This window comes from Propithecus coquereli, unplaced genomic scaffold (genome assembly GCF_000956105.1).
Source record: "Propithecus coquereli isolate 6110/MARCELLA unplaced genomic scaffold, Pcoq_1.0 Scaffold240, whole genome shotgun sequence".
NCBI classification, from domain to species: Eukaryota; Metazoa; Chordata; class Mammalia; order Primates; family Indriidae; genus Propithecus; species Propithecus coquereli.
The window spans coordinates 2519332-2542936 of record NW_012147953.1 but is presented as its reverse complement, the minus strand read 5'-3'; the positions used below and the strand labels follow the sequence as shown (position 1 = coordinate 2542936).

The 23605-nt window shown below is 41.9% G+C and overlaps 2 protein-coding genes across 2 annotated transcripts in view; both read right to left on the bottom strand.

Annotated features, from left to right (window-relative positions):
* Positions 1 to 706: 706 nt before the first annotated feature.
* On the bottom strand, positions 707 to 17665 carry TRIM27 (tripartite motif containing 27). Its single transcript, XM_012646106.1, has 8 exons — positions 16871 to 17665; positions 15580 to 15675; positions 13956 to 14186; positions 8216 to 8238; positions 6225 to 6340; positions 6061 to 6093; positions 4619 to 4645; positions 707 to 2369 (listed from the first exon to the last, which is right to left on the bottom strand). The coding sequence occupies exons 1-8, from the start codon at positions 17288 to 17290 to the stop codon at positions 1774 to 1776; spliced, it is 1542 nt and encodes a 513-aa protein (XP_012501560.1). The 5' UTR covers positions 17291 to 17665; the 3' UTR covers positions 707 to 1773.
* Positions 17337 to 23605, bottom strand: part of ZNF311 (zinc finger protein 311) — a gene marked incomplete at its 5' end in the record, with an annotated part of 66319 nt that continues 60050 nt past the window's right edge. The window contains 1 exon segment of the mRNA XM_012646089.1: positions 17337 to 17969. Within this exon segment, the coding sequence (XP_012501543.1) occupies positions 17337 to 17969 (633 nt within the window).

Genomic DNA, 23605 nt, shown 5'->3' with positions numbered 1-23605 from the left:
CTCTTCATAATATGTGCCAAGCACTGCTTATGTCTTTTAAAAGTATTTATATACATGTATATAAGTTATCATATGCATTTATATCTCAGAGTATTCAGCAAAAGCTAACCTAGCCTCATGGAAGCCCCTTTCTATAGCCCCTGGTTATATTATTTCCCTTAAAACCTGATGAATAAAGAATTAGGACATAATATCACCAACTGATCTTCAGCCATGGAACCCCAATGCCTGGTACAGGATAAGTATAGCTCATAATCCTGTCTTCTGAGCCCATGTACAGAAAGGGAAATAATCCAAATCCTTGGGAATAGAGCTACTCTCTCAGCCTGATCTTTCTTCCTCAGCACATGGTGACTCCATGCCCCCAAGGGCTTGGGCTGGTGGTTCTGGGCTAGGAAGCAAATTTTGGGTCTTCGGATCTATGCCAAGTATTACTGCATTATTCCATTTCCAATTACAAAAAAAGGACTTGAGAAAACACTTTCCTAACAAAATTACAGGATTAACCAATACAAGAGCTGTAGGCTATGATGTCCAACACTACTTTTTCAGCACCGTTAGAAAGCAGTGAATATGGTACTGAGAAAGTAGTTTCATCATGGGATTCTGGACCCACGTGGGAAATCAAAACCATTAAGCATTTCTTCCCCCTCCCTCCAACATCTATGAACCCAATCCTACCAAGACCCGGAAAACAACAACAATGTAAACATCCATATTCACTTTATTTTTAAACAGAGGGGCATGTACCCACAGAGAAGCAGGACTAAGAACCATCATGGGGGCTTGCTCAAAGTGATCTGTCCTAGCCTTCTGACTCCAGAATGCCTTATGTTTCAATGGCCATGGGGATGGAGCTGCCCCTTAATGATATACACATTAGAAAAGTCAATTCCCCCATTCTCCAAAGGAGATGGAGAAAAGGAGGCAAGAAGTCAATGAATCCCTGGAATACTGCACCAGAATTCTTCCACGGATGGCATATGACTGACCACCAGTCCACAAATGTGACTGGGAAACTGTGGACGGAGTTGGGTGGAATATTATCCTGGATGATGTGCACCCAGCATTGGGATACACCTTTCATTAGAATAAAGGGAGCAGAGAAAGCCCTCAGAAAAGATACAAAGGCAAAGAGACATTGATTAGAACATTATCTCATAACAGAAGTGGGGCCATTTCCCACCATTATTGTAAAATAACTGTAACTAACCAAAACACATACAGGCCTCTTTAATGGAGTTAATAAAATTACAGCAGATGGGGAATTGGGGTAGAGGTACTGTTCCCAGAAGGAAAAACTGGGATAAAGGGAGCCTTGCTCCCAGGGCCTTGTATAATTCCATTCTAGGTTAGCAAAAAGGAGCCCTAGTCCAGAAATGACAGCAATTACCCATTATCACTACGTGGGGCTGAACCAGGGGAATCCAGGCTGACCCAAGAAACTGTAAGTATCTTGTGTGGCTCTCCAAATCCAAAGATTATCCATACTCTTTATCCACTCCAGGAACATGTAAAATCACAAAGTGTGAAATACTGGAGGTGGACATTTGGTTTTTATTTCTGGGTAATCCTGATACTTCTCATTACATCTCACAATGTGTGTGGGAAGGAAAAAAATGGTAGAGAACACAGATGTCCTGTCTCTCACTGCAAGGGCATGGAACATGGTAAGGATATCCAGCAGTGATAGACAGGAAGTAACAAGACAACAAGATGCCTTGTGCCTGACATAGGATTATAGCCAATAGCTCGTGGCCTTAGTTCACCTCCTTAAGGAGAGGTCTCCATGGGATGACCATGATTCCCAACATGGCCAGAAAATCCATCAATCCCACTCATGGGACAGATGATCAGCGGAGCTGCACTCTTCCCTCCCGAGTAACTCAGACTGAAGTAGGGCCGGACAGGCCCACAGAAGGTAGCGTGAGAGAAAGTAAAGGTGTGACACCTCTCTGTCACATTGTAGAAGGAGACCTCACCAGCATCATAGTCCAAGAAAATCCCCACCCTCTGGAGAGGGGTCCGCAGGGGAAGGGCAGTCATTGGGGAGGTAAGAGCCCAATATTCTTTCCCATACCACAATGACACTGCCCAGAATCCATTCTGGGGAGCCGAGGTTACTCCACCTTTTCTGCACACTGAGTCTTCACAGACACCTATGGTCCACTTGGCTTTATCTCCCACCTCTACCTCCCAATAATGTCTCCCAGCGATGAAGCATGGAGAGCCCAAGACACAGGGAAAGAGATTGAACCGCTCAGGGTTGTCAGGCAGGTCCTGTTGGAGGTAACTGTACCGAACTTGCCGCAGATTATCAGAGAGGATCAGGCTGGGGTAGGCCGTGTCTGGGTCCAGCGTCACGTCCACTGCAGAGACACAAAGGGGAGGGTCAGCCTGAGAGCCAACTCTAGAATATCTAGCTCTCCTCCTATCTCCCTGAGAGTAAGAGCTCCCTACTAGAGGTTGCAGTCATTTTATATGAAATACATCCTAAAGGTCACTATTCAAAAATTACTGCTTCGATCAGCTGGTTACCTTTTTGAGCCAAGATTTATTGAAAGTACTAAAACTTTACCCATTCCCTTTCTTTCACATCTTAAACCACAATATCCATTATAAAGTCGAATTTGAGGTTTTCTTACATGTCCACAATCCCTTAAACTGAAAGCTTCAGGGACGAAAAGTTTCAAAGAATTCAGAATATTACAGATTTTAGACAGGCAGGCTCTGGTACAGCGCTTTATAATCAAGTATTAATAGATCTACTGTGAGACATATGAATGCTCACCTCATGTAAAATATGGACTTTACAGTCCCACACAAATTCAGGCTTCGCTACCATTATTAATTTGCCATAAAATAATGAAAAAGCTTTTGGCTTTCAGAGATTTAGGATTTTGGAATTGTGGGTAAGGGACTGGGAAACTGAACAAATTTGCCCACCTTCTGAATCATTCTTATCCATTCTGTTAATATAAGAACTTTACTCTCCACATTCAAACCCCGTTCATCTTCTTCTAATGTCCAGTGCAAGACCCACATCTTCCTCAAAGTTTTTCAAAGCCATTACACTCTTCCTGTTCTTAAATCAAAAACTGTGTATCACCCATGTCATCTCCTCTGGCATTTAGTATTACAGCATCTTACAATCATATGATGTTTTCCTGTTTTAAAAGCACTGATATGTATGCTAACATTTGCTCTTCACATCTTGTTCAGGAGCAACAAGGAAGTCAAACGACCTCTCAAAAGTCAAAGCTCAGGAGGCTAAATGACTCCCATAAAAGGTTCAAGACAGGCAACGAGTGGAGGTGACCAAGAACCCCACAACCCTTGGTTCTTGGTTCAACAATCTGTCCACAATGGCTGCCTATTTCTCTCTTTCTTTTTTTTTTATTTTGAGACAGAGTCTTGCTCCATTGCCCCAGTAGAGTGCGGTGGTGACATGATAGATCACTGCAACCTCAAACTACCGGGCTCAAACAATCCTGCCTCAGCCTCCCAAGTAGGTGGGACTACAGGTGTATGCCACAACACCAGATAATTTTTCTATTTTTAGTTGAGAGAGGGTCTCACTCTTGCCCAGGCTGGTCTTGAACTCCTGAGCTCAAGCAATGCTCCTGCCTCAGCCTTCCAGAGTGCTAGGATTACAGGTGTGAGCCATTGCATCAGGCCCTATCTCTTTCTTGTGTCATGGGTACACCTCATATCTCCAACCAAACAATGCAAACTTCAAGAGTAGAACGGTGTCTCATACTCTTTTGTTCCCTCTAAAGTGCCCTGCACAATGTTAGACAGTGTAGGATATAAGTAAGGTACTCAGTTAATATTTTTTGAAAGAAATATGGATCACAGTCAGTGGACACCAGTGAATGAAGACCTGTTGTATGTAGAGTTTCTCTCTTTAAGAAGAGGATTCCTGGGCCGGGCGCGGTGGCTCACGCCTGTAATCCTAGCACTCTGGGAGGCCGAGGCGGGCAGATTGTTTGAGCTCAGGAGTTCGAGACCAGCCTGAGCAAGAGCGAGACCCCGTCTCTACTAAAAATAGAAAGAAATTAATCGGACAACTAAAAATATATAGAAAAAAATTGGCCGGGCATGGTGGCACATGCCTGTAATCCCAGCTACTCGGGAGGCTGAGGCAGGAGGATCGCTTGAGCCCAGGAGTTTGAGGTTGCTGTGAGCTAGGCTGACGCCATGGCACTCTAGCCTGGGCAACAGAACCAGACTCTGTAAAAAAAAAAAAAAAAAAAAAAAAAGAAGAGGATTCCTCATAACAGAAGGTGGCTGTGTGACTATGGAAAGTATACACCTCGGATTTGAGTACCTCTGGGATTGCAGATTTACCCAATCTCTCTAAATCACAGGGTGAAGGTGGTTGTCAAGAAAAGGGGGAGTTTCGAGCTTTGCCTTGAGGCATAGTGATGGGATGACATAAGACTCCTGGATTCTCTCTAGCACTCAGAATAGGGGTTGAGCTCCATTACTCCTGCTTGTCGCAAATCAGTTTGCCCCTGAGGCTGGGCAGAAGAGCAGTGTACCATTCACATTAGTAGTTAGGTTCACAAGGATTTTTACTCCTTACCCCAGTATGGTCTTGTCTCCCATCACCTACCTGAGTATAACTGAGCCTCTCTCAATTCTGAAAGAACAAAGAGAAAATAAATTTGGAAGTCACATGAGTATTTTGAGGAAAAACACAACTGAGGGAACTTTGATTAGACATCATAAAGCAATGGTCTTCACTAGAAACCCCAGAACCACCGTTGTCAGCCACACACTGATTTCTTCATATAATGTATGACTCTATGAACCAGCCAAGAGCTTTGAGGGGAGAGAGACTGGGAATCTCGAGTAGAGGATAACCACACATCTGAGACTGGTAGAACATGGGGTCAAACTGAGACAAGATCAAGGATTCCACCTTCCAGCAAGCCAGCTCGCTCTGCAGACGGAATTCCGGTTCCAAGCCCACGTCCTACACCACTCTTAGCTATCGTAAGTCATCTCTGTTGTAGGAGCTGGGTGGCTCAAGGGACAACCACTGCCACTCTGGGGCAAACAAGACTATTCACTTATAAGGCACTTTACATCTGACAAAGCATATTCACATATGATTTCATCGAGAAGTGGCAAGAGAAGGGCAGAAGTAAATGAAAGCCAGATCAAGGAAAATCACACCTGGTATTATCCACCATATTGAGTGCAGTTTCTCCCTATTTGTCTTGCTTGTGGAGGACATGTGAATGTTCCCTAAATCTATGTTGCTAGATGCCAAAAAAGTACATTTCTGAGAAGATGCAATACAAAGAAGGATTCAGCATATGTAATATAGAAAATTATCAAAGATCATGGGGGTCATTTGTAATAAATAATGAAAGGATTTACCTACATTTAAGGATTTCAGACTCTATCAGAATGCCTGCCTAGGAACTCAGTATTCAATATATAGCCAACTCCAAACTGAATGTGGTTCAGGAGCAAGACATGTTAGACTTGGAAAAGCTTCTCCAAATGCCCAGAACACTTTATTTAATAAACATAAATATAGGACTTACTATGTGTTTGGTTTCATTCTAACGGCATTAGAAATGGTAACAAATCTTAATCCTTATAACCTTATGAGGTAAAAACTATTACTAACCACTTCCCTGGCAGTGCTGCTCAATTCCTCCTGTCCTGGTTGGCACCTGTGCCCATAAGCAGGAGGAACTCAGTAAATTAATTTAAAAAATGGGCTCAACAGAAAACTAGGATGGCTTTTGTTCATTCTTTCCCAATTAAAAATAATCAAATTAATTCTGGATTAATTTTTAGATTGCCTATTTTTCTTCTTCACTGATATAGATGGAGAACTGATTGAATATGATTAACAGACTTCAATTCAGAACAAGAGGCTATTGATTGAAAAAATTAATAAGACTAAAAAGACATAAAATATCAGGGGAGGGTAGCCAGTGGGTATCACCTTTGTCCCATTTTCCCACACTTTTAATGCAGATGCTCTTCATCTCAAGAAACTTCAACATCAAAAGCCCAGTAGGTAGATAAATTTACCTTGGATTTTCTCCATATCTGACTGCATTTTTTCTAAGAAGAGAAAATGAGAAGATATTCAGTTTGCATCCCACTGTCTGGCTGGAAAATATATTCTTTCAGACAATACACAGATATTCAGAGTATAAATCCATTTCCTCTTATGACACCTCTCCTCACATTACCTGTGAACTGCTTCAGACTCTCCGTCAAGAACAGACACTTTTGGGCAAAAATATGGATTTTCTCTTGCAGATCTGGAGGCGTGATCCAGGGTTCAGGGATCCTGATTCTTTCAGCCCTAAATTTTTTAAAAAAAGAGTTTTTTAAATTGACTCCCTAATTCTATAACCTTCCAGGGGCCAGGACAGGGTCTAGGCTAAACTGTCCAACACAGGTGTACAGCCTTTAAAACCAGCCACTATAGCTGTTCCCATCTTCTCCTCCTAGGCCATGATCTTCTAGACCAGAACAAGGGAGACATCTTACTCATTCTTCTATCCCCCAAAGTACCTCGTTCATGGCTTTTCAAATAGCAAGTATTCAAAAAGATTTACTGAATTTAACTGACTACAAGGCTGACCTTGCCAGAAAGTACTATATCCCATGACAGTCCTTGATAGTCACGGTAGGCAACTATCCAGAATCCTCAGGTTCCCAAATATGGAGAGAATGACATCTTCAGACAGACAGGCACTCTGAGGGACAATACCAAATTTCCCTACCTCTGCACGAGAGTCTATGGCAAAGACGGCTAGTTGCCTACCCAATAGCCCTTCTCCCATCTTTCACCTTTTGTGGCTCACGGCTGCCCAGTGTTCCTTGTAGCTGCACATGACCTTGTGACTGTGTTCAGGCCACTGAGAAGTAGGAAATATTTCGTGGTATTCTGAGAAGTCTGCTTAAAAAGGAATGTGATGCAACTTATCTCCTTCCTTCTGGCTGGCTTTCTACCAGCTATAGACTGGACTATATCAGGACCATTACCTTGGGGACAGTAGAATAGAAATGAGAAGAAACCTGAGTCTCTGAGGATCTCTGGAATTACCATGCCCACCCGAGGCTACTACCTATCTGCACATTTCTTATACGATGAGAAAAATGTTTATTATGTTTAAGCCTTAAACCAATGAAATTTTGTGTTTCCTATCTCATACACCCAAACCCAATCCTTAATGTCAGAAACTGCTAGAGTCTGAGGGATCCACCTCCATATGTTAGGTCAGAACTAGACTGGCATCAAAAAGTAGCATGTAAAGGTAGTATTTGCTTGGGTCATCTGGCTGGGACTGGTACGAGCTCCAACTTTATCTCCATCCCAGGAGCCCTCAAGAACCTCAATTCTATCAACATAATTCTCTATACGTAGAGACCTCCCAGGAACCTACCCCATCTACGAGGCCCTCCTCCATCTCCCCAAATGCTCCCACATAGTCAAGCTCCATTTTCCTTTGGAGGGTTTTTGCCACTCAGGATTTTAATCAACTTCAAAGTCCAGCTCCCTCAAAGTCAGTCTCCACCCCTGAAGGCACTCTTGTACCAAATATCATTTTCCCAAGGCCTATCCCATTTGCCTCGCTGTGCGTCCTACAAATACAACTTTACCCTGGCTTATCGCCCCCTTCAAGCTCTCCCTCTTTGGTCATGTCCTGACTCCCACCAAGCTCTTCCTCACCTGTTGTGTAATGGTGGGAAAATAACTAAAGAGCCAGAATCCATGTGGCTCATGAGTAATTATATAATTCTAGGCCAGTCATACTTTCCTTAGGCCTTATTTCCCCTATCATAGGGGAAAAAAAAGAGAGAGATAGATAACAAAAGGGAAAAAATTCTGAAACGCATAGGAAACAACAGCCATAAGCTACCCTTGTACTCTGCCTAAGTCCCTGTAAGGGGCCCTACCCACTCTCCATATCCCTAAATCCACCAGCACCCTCCCAAGTGAAACCCATTCCCCCCAAATCCACACTTTGTCAGTAACTCCTAAGTTTTACTGAGAAGAGCTGTGGTTCATCTCGTTCCTTGCATACTTAGTGACTCTTTTCAGGGACAGTCGGGGTATGTGTCAATTTGGTAAGATGTCTATTTCAGGCTCTGGGCTGCTTTCAGGATTTACAAATGTGAGGGAGACAGTCTTTCCATGCTTGATTTAACACTTGGCAGAAAAAAACTGTACCTGCTCAATGTGTCCCCGATGTCCTGTAAGAAAAAGGAATAGGATAACCATAAGGAGTCATTCATAACTTCAGCTTTCTTTCATAGATATTTGCTGAAAACCCCACTATAGGCTGGTTCTCCTAGGAGAAACCAGGGAGACAAGGCTCACTGAACATAGCTCACAGCCTTACAGAGATAGGAATCAGGCAGAGGAAACTGGGGTACACACTATTTGCTATACCAGCGTCTCCTATGCCCTCCTTCTGCACTCACCATCTACTGGTCAAGGACCTCATGATTTCAAATTTACTAACTCAAGCACCTTACCCCTGGACCTCAACTGCCCACCTGTCCAGTTTGCTTTTTATTGTGAAATAATATCAAATACACAGAAAAGCTGCCACTACCAAACACTCCTATATATTCTTTTCCCAGATTTACCAACTTTTAATTGTTTACTTATCATTTTATCTCTCTCCCCTCTTATATTTATGACATAGTTATCTTCAAACCCTTTTAAGAAGCCATTGTTTAGATTGTATCTCTTTATACTTCCATATGTCGATCCCAAGAATGAGTACATTTTCTTAGGAAATTTAACACTGATATGTTTATCTAACCCACAGTTCATATTCTGATTTAATCAACTACCTTAATAATGTTCCTTACAGCTCTCCCACCTTGCTCCCCTCAGGTAACCCAGAATCATTCACTGCATTTAGTTATGATGACATGTGTCTTTAACTGGAACAGTTCCTCAGCACTGATTTGTCTTTCATGGCATTAACAGTGTTTAATACCAGCCAGTTACTTTATTGAATGTCCCTCTATTTGGGTTTGTCAGATACTTCTCTCATGATTAAATTCAGGTTGTACCATCTTTGACTAGTATATGTTGTTTCCTTCTAAAGGTACATGATATTCCCTTATTTGTGATACTAATTCTGATCACTGCACAGTTACTGTTTTCCTATTTGTAATAAGTAATCTATAAGTGATACTTCCAGTCCTCATCAAACTGTCCCCCCTTAGATGTCGCATCCATTGATAATTTTTGTCTAAATTAATTTTTACTATGACGACTGCCAAATGGCCGTTTTCTAACTTCAAAATTGCTTCTACATTACTTAGTTGACAGTCTAATGGAAGGAAAAATTTTCCCTTATTTATTATTAGTATGGACTTACAGATTCTTATTTTATTCAATGGGTTATAATCTATTACTGTTCTTAATTTATTTTGGTGCTCAAAAAGCCTGAGAGTTGACCAGAGAGTTCATGTCACTCCCTCCGCTATTCCCTCCTATCTCATTCTCCCCAGTCCCATTGTTTTCTGGTTTGTCCTTCCAGTTTCCTTTGTAAAAATAAACAGATCCATATACTTTCCAATTCCCCTTTTTTTCTTACACAAAAAGTAGCATACTCTGTAATTTACAATTTGATCTTTTTACATAGCAATGTATACTAGGAACCACTCCGTTATCAGTTCACTGGTGTCTTTTTTTTTTTTTACAGTTGCATAGTATTAATATTCCATGTGTATCATTGTGTATACATGCACAATTAACTAAAACAATCTTCCAGGTTTAGAAGTTACACTATTTCCAATATTGTGCAATTATAAAAATGTTGCAGCAAATAACCTTATGCATATGTATTTTAAGAGACAGGCACCCAGGCTGGAGTGCAGTGGTGCCATCATAGCTCACTGCAACCTCAAACTCCTGGGCTCAAGTGATCCTCCTGCCTCAGCATTCTGACCAGCTGGGACTACAAGCTCATATCACCATGCCCAGCTAATTTTTGTATTTTTTGTAGAGACGGGGTCTCACTCTTAGTCAGGCTGGTTTGAACTCCTGGCCTCAAGTAATCCTCGTACCTCAGTGTCCAAAAATGGTAAGATTAGAAGTATGAGCCACCACTCCCGGCCTGGTTTCTATTTTATTTTTTATTGATACATAATAGATAAACATATTTTCAGAGTACAGGTGATAATTTAATTCTTTTATTGTAAGTACAGCTGAAAATTTTTTCAGATGTTAACAAATTTCATGTCTTTAGCAATGTGCTTGTGTCTTTTGCCCATTTTCCTATAGAATTTTGGTCTTTTCTCTCTCAATTTTGAAAAGTTCTTTATATATTAGAGCTGTTATTAATATTTCTATCTGTAGTATTGGTTGCAAATATTTTACTTTAATTTAATATCATCTTTTTTTCTTTTTTAAAACAGAGTATTGCTGTCTTACCCCAGCTAGAGTGCAGTGCCATCATCGTAGCTCACTGCAACCTCCAACTCCTGGGCTCAAGAGATCCTCCTGCCTCAGCATCCTGAGCAGCTGGGACTACAGGTGTTCGCCACCACGTCCGGATAATTTTTTTGATTTCTAGTAGGGACTGGGTCTCACTCTTGCTCAGGCTGGTCTCAAACTCCTGAGCTTGTTAAGCAATCCACTCACTTCAGCCTCCCACAGTGCTAGGATCATAGACATGACCCACCTCGCCCAGCCTAACATTGTCTTTTGACTGGTTACAATATGTGCATGTATTTTTTCCTTGTGCTAATACCAACTGCTTTAATTATACAGGTTTGTAGTATGTTTTAATATCTAGTAGAGCCAGTTCTCTCTCAGAGCTCTTCTTTCTCAGTGTATCCCAGCTATTTGTATGTGCTTATTTTTCTTATCCAAAGTTTACTATCTGTTTAGATCCAGAAAAAAAGCTTATTGGTGTTTTTACTGAAATTGTGTTAAATTTATGAATTTGAAGGACTGACAATTTACTGAGATGTCATCAAATAAGTGGCATCTTTTTATTTGTTCAAATTTATTTAATGTCTTTCAGAAGTGTTTGATAATTATAATAAGTGTTTCTCCACGTAGGTTTCTGTATATTTCTTGTAAGTTTATTCATAGGTATTGTATCTTTTTTTTTTCTTTTGCAATTGGAAATGAAGTGTTTTCTTTTACTATGTCTTCTAGTGGCTGTCACCTGGCACATAAACGCTGATGATTTCTTTATGTTAACTTCTTTTCCAATTCTTATGTCTCTAATTCTTTTCTCTTATCTAACTGAACTGGTTAAAACCGCTAGTACAAAGTTAAATAGAGGGAGACAACAGCAGTCATCCTGCCTTGTTCCTGACCTCAATGGGACTGCCTCTAATATTTTGCCATACGATTCAGCTTGCTTTTCTGATGACTTCTACCGTAAGTACTTTTTGATAATCATAGAGACCCTCCTCCCTCCTTGAGTCCATGACCCCTCTTTCTTTTTCCCCTTTCCTCATAATGCAACTCCAGTTTTATGGTCCATCTATTCAAATATATTCTCACAAATACCTTCTACCTTTAAAAAAAGTTTTAAAATCTTAAGAATGATGCAGCAATTATATTCAAATTGGAACCATGCAGAGAAGATCAGCACAGCCCCAGCACAAGAATGACACAAAAGTTTGTGAATCGTTTTATATTTTTAATGTTGACAGCATCACTATTCACAATAGACAAAAGGTGAAAGCAACCCAAATATCCGCAAACTAATGAATAAACAAAATGTAGTACATAGCCATACAATGGAATATTATTCAGCCGTAAAAAGAAATGAAGCACTGAAACATGGTACAGTATGGATGAACCTTGAAAAAATTATGCTATGTGAAAGAAAAAGGCCACATACTATATGATTTCATTTATATCAAATATCTAGAGTAGATGAATCCATAGAGCCAGGGGCTGGGGGTAGAAGGGAATGAGAAGTGATTGCATAATAGTGTGGGGTTTCCTCTTGGGGTAACGAAGGTGCTCTGGATTTAGATAGTGGTTGATAATTGTACACAATTGATAATTGTGAATTTACTAAATACGTTTGTGCCACAGACTTGTACACTTTGAAATGGTGAAATTTATGTTATGTATATTTTACAAAAAAAAAAAAACAAAAAAACCTTCAAGTTCATCTGGCAAAACCTCAACACCCCTGAGCCTAACTATCTCTTTCTCAGTGACTGCTCCACAGCAGCCCAAATCTGAGAAAGCAAAGCAGACAAAGTCACACAACAGGGTAGAATGGTCCCACTATAAATGGATGTTAACTGACCAAATAATCCTACTCTATCTCATAAACCAACTATCTCTCTCATACTCTGAAACAAATATTTCTTCCCATACAACAGATGACGCTTTGAAGCTAACTCCTGTACATGTGCATTAGTCCCCATTCCCACCTGCCTTCTCAGGAACAGCATACTGAGTATTAGTCCATCATTTCTTGTAGCTTCAATGTCTTTCTTCACCTGTAAACCTCATAATATAGACTCTCTTTCCTACACATACTTTGAAAATGTTTAACTACTTTCCTTAGCATCACCTACAGATATAGTTCCACAATCCTACCTCACCTGTAAGTATTTTCTTAGATCCCCTTCACAGTCATACTTCTTGAAAGAATCATCTACTCTTGCAGTCTCCATTCACCCCACCCAGTCACCACTCAACTCCCCCTGACATGGCTCCTCCCTAAATTATTCCATGGTGGCAGTTCTATATAAGGATAGCAATGGTGGTAATGTTGTTAAACCAAATGGATGTCAGCTCTGATATTATTTGACCTCAGCTGCATTACTCTGTTGTCTGCTCTCCCTCCTAAAACATTCTGCCTCCATGGCAAGCAAATACCAATGTACGTTAAGGCTCGAACTGTCTTCTCTTACTATTCTAAAGCAGGGGTCAGTAAATTTTCTCTTAAAAGGCCAGACAGTAAATATTTCAGACTTTGTGAACCACACAGTCTTTGTCAAAAATGCTCAATACTGCTGCTGTAGCAGAAAAGCAGTGAGAGATAACACATAAATAAACGAGCATGGCTGTGTTCCAATAAAAATGTAGGTTAAATTTCATATAACATAAATCCAACAAATTTCATGTAAATTTGAATTTCATGTATTTCATGTAATACATTCTTCTGATTTCTTCTAACCATTTAAAAATGTAAAAAACATACTTAGCTCCCAGGACATACAAAAACAGGTGATGGGCCATAATTTGCTGACCCTTGCTCTATCCCATCATCCCTTTTTAATGGCATTTACCAACACCTGTGATAACTGTTCACTAACTGTCTGAGCTCCACATTAGAATATAATTCAGAAAAGCTTATTTAGCACTTAATAGTGCATGACCTAAAGGAAATAATTAATATGTGCTGAAAGAACAAATGACAGGCAGGCATTAGCTCATTTCCTGTGGTCCTGCTGGGTTAGGTCTGCTGCAGCTATATCACCTCCATTACCAAGGTTAAATCACAGGACTGCTCAGACTAACCACTCCTGCTCAAGTGCTTACTGTTTTGTGGCTGTGGTAAAGCATATGTGTATGTTAAAGTTACAGGATACTGGAATGAGGAGGGTCTTTGAATGACATGTGGTCTAGCCCCTCGTTTCATGAGCAAATGAAGTCACTGAGGCCCACAGAGATCAAGAGCCTCACCTGTGATCAGATCACTTGTCAGTGCATGGCAGGCTTGGGCATCAGGTCTCCTCTTTGCCCTTTCCATGAAACAATGCAACTGACTGATCCAAGCTGTGTCAACAAGAAGTTCTAATGTACATTTTCCTTCCAACATGCCCAACACAGAGTTTAGCAAGCCCTTGCCACTCTTGCAGAGTTAGCAAGAAGACAGGAGGTCCTGGATACTACTTGGCAAAAAGGAGAAGAAAGACTACTTTTAGTGGGAGCTACCTTGGCAGAGTTCTCCAAGCCTTACCTGCAGAAGCTCCCTGGTAGGCTGCTGCTGCTTCTCTTCCAGCTGGGCGATCAGGCTGCTGAGGTGGGAGATGTTACAGGAGAACTGGGTGATGGCACCATTGATGCTGTTGTAGATGGCCAAGTCTAGCTCCTCAAGGCGGGCCAAGAGACGATACTCATGCTCCTTCAAGGAGTGATACAGCTGCTCAAACTCCCAAACTATCTTCTCCCTCTCCATCTGGGTCAGGCTCTATATAGATGACAGGGAAGAGCAGTGAAGAGAGAAAAGTATCACTTCTAGTGTCCTTCACATTTCTTCCCTGACTACCTATCCCCAAGACCTCATCATTTCATCCTAGGATACTGAAACAAGCACCGTGTTGCTCACTTATTATTCTCTCACTTATTATTTCCAGTCTTCTGCCTGACATGGGACAGTTTCTTGCATTGTAAGACATTTAGCATCCCTCCCCTCCCCTCCCCAACCACTACATTCTTCCAGTTGACAGTGGAAGAAACACCCACACGCCATTATAAAGAAAAGGGCAGTACTAGCCTTGGTTGAAAATCACAAGTCTAGTCCAACCTACCCATTTCACAGATGAAGAAACTAAGGCCCAGAAACGTGTGACCCTCTCCATCTATACAATTATGGGTAGTGTCAGAGCCTGGAAGCATGTCCAGGTACCCTGATTCTCAGAGAAAGTGTCTCTCTCTTCTGATAACCCTCCCACAGAGAACACCATTGTATGCATAATGATTTGAGTCTACTCAAGCTCATGGAGAAGATTCTCCACCCATCAGACCCTATTTTCAAGCAAGGAGGGCTGAGGTTTCAACAGACTACACGGGCAGAGAAAGTGGTAGGATCTAAGGACACCATGGAAACAAGTTCCCTGTCCAGTAGTTCTTTATTACACCCTGCCAGGACTGACAAAATTTCTCATAAGAGGATGCTAGACACAACTAGTCAGGAGCTTGCATTTCAGATGTAAATATTGCTAATGAGTGGGGATTTATAATATTTCATTTATTGTTCAAAAACACTTTAAACACCTAGGTAGTAGATATGCAAGTGTGTATTATACAAGTTTCTGTGCTTTTTGGTTTTGGGGTTTTTTCCAAAACAAATTCCCAAATATCCCTATCACATTAGCACATCAGCCACTTGCCAAGGCCTTGTGAGACTAGGGGAAGAGAGCAGAGTGCAAAATTCAGCATTGAGGCACTGTCAAGAAAGGGAAACACTCCAGAGAGAAGCAACAGTGGAGCTTAGGCAAATCTACTATCAGCACCCGTCTGCAGGATGGTACCAAAAAGAAGGCTAACTGTACCCGAGAATTTTTCCTATCTCAGCTTTATCAAGGATCAACCCCAGTCTACACAAAGCCAGTAGGTTAAATTTTACTGATAAGTCTAATTTCCAGAGGTTCCAAACTTGGCTCCCCTATCCTTTCCCTAAAAGTGGGGGAATCCCTTGGTTCTTCAGGTGAGCTCCTACTGAGTGCCATGTGGGCTCATTCCACCTGTACCTAGAAGTTCTGGATGACCTAGCTGGACAAGGTTAAGGGAAATAACATCAGGCCCACAGAAGAGAGAGTGACCAGCAGGCACAATATTTACTGTATTCCAACAACCCTTACCAAGAGTTCAGCTCGTGCCTGCTCCCCCTGTGCCCGACGTCTCTTCTTTAAGTCTTTCACTCTTTTTAGATGGTCCAGTTGGTTCTGGATTTGTTCCTGAAAGAAGAAAAACAGATGGGCAGTTCAAGATTAGGCAGACCTCAGCATCAGCATGGCTATTCTGCTTAGCATACATGGAACACATATTCCTAATATCAAGTCCTTGGTTAGAGCTTGTCCTTAGACCACACTGCCACCCACAGGAGAAAGGCCCAGAGCACAAGGCCACCACCCCTCCCCTTTGGCAATTTATGTGTTTTTTAAAACAGTGAATCATCTACCTGTCCCTAGAAGGATACTGCATGGCTTAATGGAAAGGTGACTGGACTAGGAAGTATAATGTTGTAGTTCTTCCACAGAGGAATACTGAGACATTTGTGTAATATGGGTAAAGCCCACCTTCCCAACCTACTCCAGAGTTATCACCAGAGTGAGTAAAACTATAGTTCAAAGCTCCATAATTGTTAAGTGATTAATTATGCATGAATGCACTCACATTTAAACAGGGACATAATTGTGTGCATATTCCTGCAGCCCTCAAATATACAGAAAATACACAGCATCCTAGACTCCTTGAATGTTGTCTTAAAACTGTTTTATATGCAATACTTCATTTCCATGTTATTGTTTAGTTGTGCCAAACTGTTCAACAGTTCACAAAGGGCTCTGCACATCATATGATTTCACTTAATCTTCATAATTGTTATCCTCTGATTCTCAGAATGGCTAAATGACTTAAGCAGTACACCACTCTGTCCTTTTCTGTGAGTTTCTAGAACAGGATTACAGGAAAGTGCTGTGGAAATGCTTACAAACTGATGAGCATCTGCTTGATATGTTTACAGTCAGGTAACATCCGAATGTGTTTTAGCTGAGCTTGTTTGGGAGCGGAGGGGAGTATGAGTCTCTGAAACTTGTTGTTGTGTACGTGGTTTTCCACACTTCTTCTATACTGTCAAAAAGAGGTTCTCCATGGGCCGTCTTTATGTACAATGTGCTCATGAGCCGGCAAACACAGGGACAAATAGAGAAAGGAGAGTTGGGATGGGGAGACTTCTGGCTTCCTCACCAGCTACAGGTTTTCCTCCCAAATCTGAATGCGGAGGCTCTGGAGAGGACAGAGAGGAAATGACGGCTGTGAACCACACGTCCGGCTCAGCCATTTTCTAGGCGGAAAGAAGGGAAGCCCCTTTGGCTCTCTCCTTCCTTTGTCCGACTCCCGCTCCCACCCCTGTCCGCTCCGCGCCCTCACCTTGAAGCCCTCCACCGCCTCCTCGAGCGGCAGCACGCTGTGGCCGCGGTGCTCGCGGGAGCGGTCGCACACCACGCAGATGGGCATCTGGTCCTCCTCGCAGTACAGCTTCAGTGGCTCGCGGTGCTTCTCGCACACGCCCATCTCGCCGCCGGGCCCCGACGGCCGCTCGGTGCGCAGCTGCTTCACCAGCTGGGTCACGTTGGCCAGATGCCGGTTGGGCCGCATGTGCCGCTGCGGGAAGGTCTCCCGGCACTGCGGGCACGACACGTTAGTCTCTGCTGCGCCCCAGCAGCGGGCGAGGCACGCGCAACAGATGTTGTGGCCGCAGTCGAGCATCATGGGCTCAGCGAAGTACTGCAGGCACACAGGGCAGGTGGTCTCCTGCTGCAGGCACTCGGCCACGCTTCCGGAGGCCATGGCGCGGGCCTGCGGGGGCGCAGAGCATGGGCCCCGGAGCAGAGCTCTACGTGGAGCCCAACTCTCCTGCGCTCTTTCCCGTTCGCTGCTCCTGGGCGGCACGGGGAGGAGGCAAGCGGGGCGCACGGAGGGCGGCGCCTCTCAGGCCCAGATCCCAGACGCGACCGCGCGCGGAAGCCTCAGAGGGGCCAGGCCGCTCCCTGCGCCACTGTACCCCGCGGAGTGAGCGCGGGAATACTGCCGCCTCACCAAGCCTCGCGACTACGCCAAGGGGCCGGGAGCAGGGCGCCGCGGTCAGGCTCACAGGGTCAGGCGCAACAAGCGCGCTAGACAACGTGGCCGCCTCCGAGCGGATCCCGGCGGCCGCGTAGACCCCACCCCGGCGCGAGCGGAAGAGGCGGCTCTGGGGGCGGGACTTGGCCCGCGCCTCCAGCGAGCGACAGGATTTCGTGGCTTCGGGGCCTGAGCTGTTTCCTCCTGGAGAGGACAGGGAGGCCCCGCCACCTGCCCTTGGGAGGGACGCGCTGGAGCCTAGGGTCACGGGAGCAGGTGCTGCCTCCGAGGCGCGACGGTGACATGGTACTCCTGCCGCAGTTCCGGGCCTACCTCCAAGCTTCCGAGGCTGCCGGGCCTGGAAGGTCTTTTGTTGGGTTTCTTCTTGGTGCCCAGCCCTCAGCCCCTGCAAGAGAAAGCTGGCTTTGTATAGGTACTTGGAAGCGTGAACCAGTACCTTTGTATAGGTACTGGTCTCTGCGTGAAGCCGGAGGGTGGGGGTAGCAGACTGAGCCCCACTTGGTATGTGAGGCACTTGATTAAACAGACCCACTCACAGGCACTCGAAATTTTGTTTAAAAACAGAAAGATTTGATTATCAGATGGTAACATTCTGTGGGGCAGAATTAGGCCCAATTCTGCTACTTCTCATTTGTGCCCAAGCAAGTTGGTTTACCGTTTTGAGCCTCAGTTTCTCCTCCTGTGACACGGAGATGGTAATTAAACCCTAGCAAGGTAGTAGAATTCATTATATATTTTACTTTTTGAACCATAGGATGTTTATCCATTAAAATAGTAATAAAATGCCTACCGCATAGAGTGGTTGTATTGAGTAGGGCCTAAAAATTCTTTGCTCGTTTCTGAAATGGAGATTGAGAATCCTTTGGTTTTCTAGGGCAAGGGTAGAGAAACTTTTCATGTTCAAAGGCCGCATTAATTTAGCTGTAATCAAATAAGGCTGCATTCAAGAAGCTTCAATTAGATACACTGAAAAATGTACATTATTTTGTAAAAATCTAACTACTATGTATTTAATAGCTTCAAAAAATGATAACTTTGTTAATTTTAAAGTTAACCTTTTAATGACTTTGTTATGACTGCTTTTTGTTGGAAAGCATTTGAATATTTGGTTACAGCATGGAAGTCCAAAGTTTCAGGTGATCCTCTAGATGGGTATCAGTCATTTGTGACCTGAAGGGTGTGTTGATTTGGGTTAGATAGGAGAATATAGATTCCCAGCAATAAGTGATTGAAAAGCAAGAAAGCATTTTTCGGGCATGTTGACACAGGCATGGGTATTCTACTGCATTTTCCCATATTTCAATTGGATCTTTCTTAGCATCAAACAATGACTTTAAAATGTCATCTACTGAGAGCTCAATAATTCCATCTGTAGTTCTTTAGGTGCCTTGGTGATATTAACTAGGTGACGCTGAAATGCTAATTTGAGTGTGATGTGATTCTCAAAGTCAGTGAAACTTTCATTGTATTCTCCAATTAATAGGTCTATAACAGCTGCATATTCTTCAAATGATTTGCATATATTATCCTGCTCATCAATGACCTTTGCTAACTGGGGAAAATGTTCATCTGAAATTTCCTTTTGGAGAAGAATTGTTTTGAAATGCTTGGATTTGTTAAATCTCTGCTTTAGCACAGAGATTTTGCTGACACAAGATACAATGAAAAGAAATGAGAGCATCTGATCTGTTAATACTTGTTTTGTCTGTCCAATAAACTCTTCATGTTTTCCTGTCATGGAAGGTGCACCGTCTGTACACACACTCACTAAATTTACCAAATTCAGTCCAACCTCACAACATTTATCTTGAAAATTGTTGAAGATAACTATTCCCTGTGTTTGTTCACAAGAGTGCCCAAAGTAACTCTTTTTGGTTGTTGTTGTTTTGTTTTAAAGACTTTTTGCCATCTCAGTGAGTGACTCTTCATAGCAAAGAAAAGCTTCTGTTACAACACCAATGAAGTATAAAACCTATGCTCAGTCAGTAGTATTAGTTGATTCATCCAAAGCGATTGAATAATATGTATTTTCCTTTTGAAGTATTGCATGAAGTTTCTCTGTAAGTTGAAGGCTAATTCATGATGCCGATCAGTTGTGGTTCTCCTTGAAAGAGGCAGTTGTTTGTACTTTGAAATGTTATCAGGGTCTAAGCATCCTACAACTTCAACAATTTATTCTTTAACAATTTCTACATCACTGAATGGCTTCCCTTTTGTCCTGAGTATATAAGCTACTTTATAAGTTGCTTCAGTGGCATTATTTCCAGGTCTTATTATAGCTTGAAAGAATTGTCTTTGCTTTTCATCTTTTAATTTCTGCAATACAACCTTTCATGCCTCTCCCTCTAATTTAAAATATCTGTGGTCCTTTTGAGTGTTATAATGCTGATGAAAATTGAATTTCTTTAGTGTTGATACTGCAGTATCACAAAGCAAGTAAATCATCTTTAGCAGAAACAAGATAATATTGCAATTCCCAATCCTCATTAAAAAAAAAATCTGTGGCCAGGCGCAGTGGCTCATGCCTGTAATCCTAGCAGAGGGAGGCCAAGGCGGGAGGATTGCTTGAGCTCAGGAGTTCGAGACCAGCCTCAGCAAGAGCAAGAACAAGACCCCATCTCTACTATAAATAGAAAGAAATTAGCCAAACAACTAAAAATAGAAAAAATTAGCCGGGCATGGTGGCGTGTGCCTGTAGTCCCAGCTACTTGGGAGGCTGAGACAGGAGGATTGCTTGAGCCCAGGAGTTTGAGGTTGCTGTGAGCTAGGCTACACCATGGCACTCCAGCCCGGGCAACAGAGTGAGACTGTCTCAAAAAAAAAAAAAAAAAAAAAAAAATCTGTTTTCTTTCTTTAGCATTCTCTTGGTCTTCTTTGACATGATGGGCTGTTAAGCAGACAGAATTAAAAAATACTGTTGAGCCGTGCAGCTATTCACAAATTCTACTTCAAATAGAAACACACTGCACCATTGTCAAAAGCTAATAACAGACTGGCATACTCAACTCCCATAAACTCTAGCCAACCAGCCTGGTGTGGTAGTGGTGCCAGTGGTGGGGTGGGGGGGAGTGGGGGGGGAGTTAAACTAAATCATGATTGTAGCAGCTGTCAATTTAGCCTTTATGGCTTACTAATGTTCTAATTGTGCTGGTCAATCTGGGAGGAGTATTTTGTTGGAACTTATTTTGTTCTTTGCTATTTTAAATATGTTCATTTTACAAAATAAAAATATAAAAGAACAAAATGTATTAATAAAATAAAAGGATTTGTTTGTAAGAATTTGGATTCAGGCAAAAAGCCACACTTAAGGACCTAGAAGGCCATATGTGGCCTTAAGGCTGCAGGTTCCCCACCCCTGGTCTAGGGTCTTGCAGTCCCACAATACTCATTCTCATATCATCCAGTAGACTTCCAGCTCTTTTGTGTTGCTGCTTCATCCCTGATTTGGTAATTCTTAATTTTCTTTGGGATTTTCTCAGTATTGTCCTTGTATCTGAGCAAGGGGTCTTCTGCTTCCAAACTATCACTTTAGAGTTCCACTCTGGTCCTCTTCCCCATGGGACAGGAAGTCTGAGGGACTAAGTGGACTTGCCAACCCGAAGCCCACATCCCCCTTCTCAATCACACTCTGAGTATCCAGTCTTTGAGATTCCAGGCTCAAGTAGCCCCAGCCCTCGTCCAGAAAAATGTAGATTAATTGGACTAGGCCACACCATAGTCTGGTTTTGGTTTGAGATTGGGTCAAAATTGACATTTGGAGGAACTACAGGATGCTTCTACTGTGATTTACTCCAAAAAAGATTAATAAGCATTGAAACTGTATGTAAATATGAGAGATACAGACAGGAGATCAGGATGTCCTTCATCTCCCCCTTATCTAAAGGATGCAGGCCTGGAGTTTGGCTTTGTTTCTGAGGATTGATGGTGTTTATCTTCTCAACCCTTTATAACCCCTGTAAGCAGGTGCCCTGGAGGTAAAGAAGGGTCAAACAAAATAGATGGGTTGAGTGGGGTGGGATAGGAGTAGGGGGAAAGGGAAGGTTTATATTTGGTAATCTCTATCAGCCCCCTTCTGGAATGATTACTGTTTTCCCTTCATCTTCTAGATTTTTTGGAATTTTGGTTTGTTCAACTTGCCTGTTCATTTAAATTTCTATTACTATACTCTGATGTAAATTATTGCAACAATGTATCAGTTTGCAAATGTTTTTGAAAGGAATTACTAACCATACACCTATTCCCATTAGTTTCCCTATTTGTAGTCTTTTTCTTTTCTTGGTTTACATATCACCTCAAGGGAGAGAATCATCCTTAAAAATTTCCTAAAATGCTTTCATTCTGTCACTTCTCACTCAGAAAGCCTGGAAGTTTCTTTTTTGCCTCTGGGACTTTGTGCAAGCTCTTTAGCATAAAGTCGTGATAAAATACAGTTTTTATTTATAAAATATTTTGTTTTAAAATAAATTCATACCTGCCCTATTCAACCTACCTGCCCTGAAGGGTAGTGACTTCCACTAGTATTGACCAAATCCAGGGATACTTTTCAGTCTTGTCTTAACATCTCTGAGGCATTTGGTTGACACTGTTGCTCCCTCTCTCATTTTTTTTTTCAGGCAACAAACTGTGATCTGGTGAGGACTAAGGTATTTCTGCTTCCTCCATCTCCTCCTGTCTTACTTGTCTTTTACCAATTAATACTAAAATTAGGCTAAAAAAATAAAAGAATAGTCAGGAAATATACAGCTCTGCAATACTTAAAGAATAAGCTGAGGGCCAGGAGTGGTGGCTCACACCTATAATCCTAGCACTCTGGGAAGCTGAGGTGGGAGGATCGCTTGAGGTCAGGAGTTTGAGACCAGCCTCAGCAAGATCGAGACCCTGTCTCTACTAAAAATAGAAAGAAAATTAGCTGAACAACTAAAAATAGAAAAAATTAGCCAGGTGTGGTGGTGCACACCAGTAGTCCCAGCTACTCAGGAGGCTGAGGCAGGAGGATCGCTTGAGCCCAGGAGTTTGAGGTTGCTGTGAGCTAGGCTGATGCCACAGCACTGTAGCCCAGGCAACAGAGCGAGACTCTATCTCAAAAAAAAAATCTGACAGATGGGACAGAATAGAATATTGAGAAAAAGGCCAAATGTCAATAAGAATGTAGTATGAGATAAGAAATTGCAGGTTGGTGATGTACATTCAATAAATGATCTTGGAATAACTGGCTAGCTATTATGGAGAGAAAAAATATACCATCTCACTTCTTATACCAAAATATGTTGCAGATTAATGAAAGATTTAAATAAAAGAATCCACAAAAGTTCTAAGAAAAAAGAAAACTGATTTAAAAAAAAAAAAACTTGTCATCTGGAAGATCTTTCTAAACATGACCCCAAACACAGAAGCCACAAATGGATACAGTTGATCACATAAAATTAAAAATCAAGTGACATATACATGCGAAACTTTCTTCATCCTTTATTTTAGCAAATAAAGAATGAATTTCCCTAAGAGACAATATACTTTCATAAATAAAAGCAGAGAGAGAGACAGAGAGGAAAAATGAGCAAAAGATATGAACAGGTGGTACAGGGAAAAAGAACAAATGGCCAATAAATATATCAAAAGAGGTGACAAAGATCTTTATGAGATTAGCAAAGATTAAAAACTTTGAAATAATAGTGGTGAGAATGTGAGAAATTCCAATATATTGTGAGAAAGTAAATTGGAAGAAAAGTATTAAAAGCAATTTGGCAATAGCTAAAAAATTTTAAATACATGTACTCCTTGAACCTCCACTTCTCTGCCATCTGCACAAAGATATTCGATTACACAAGGATTGTCATTACAGCATCGTTTGGATTTGTAAAATACTGAAACCAACACAAATATGCTTCAGTAGGGGACAAGTTAATGAAAATACTGTACAGGCATATAATGGAATGCTACAGATACCCCCCCAAAATGAGTTAGATCTACTAATGGGAAGATATCTGAGATTTATTTATTCATTAATTTATTCAACAAACATTT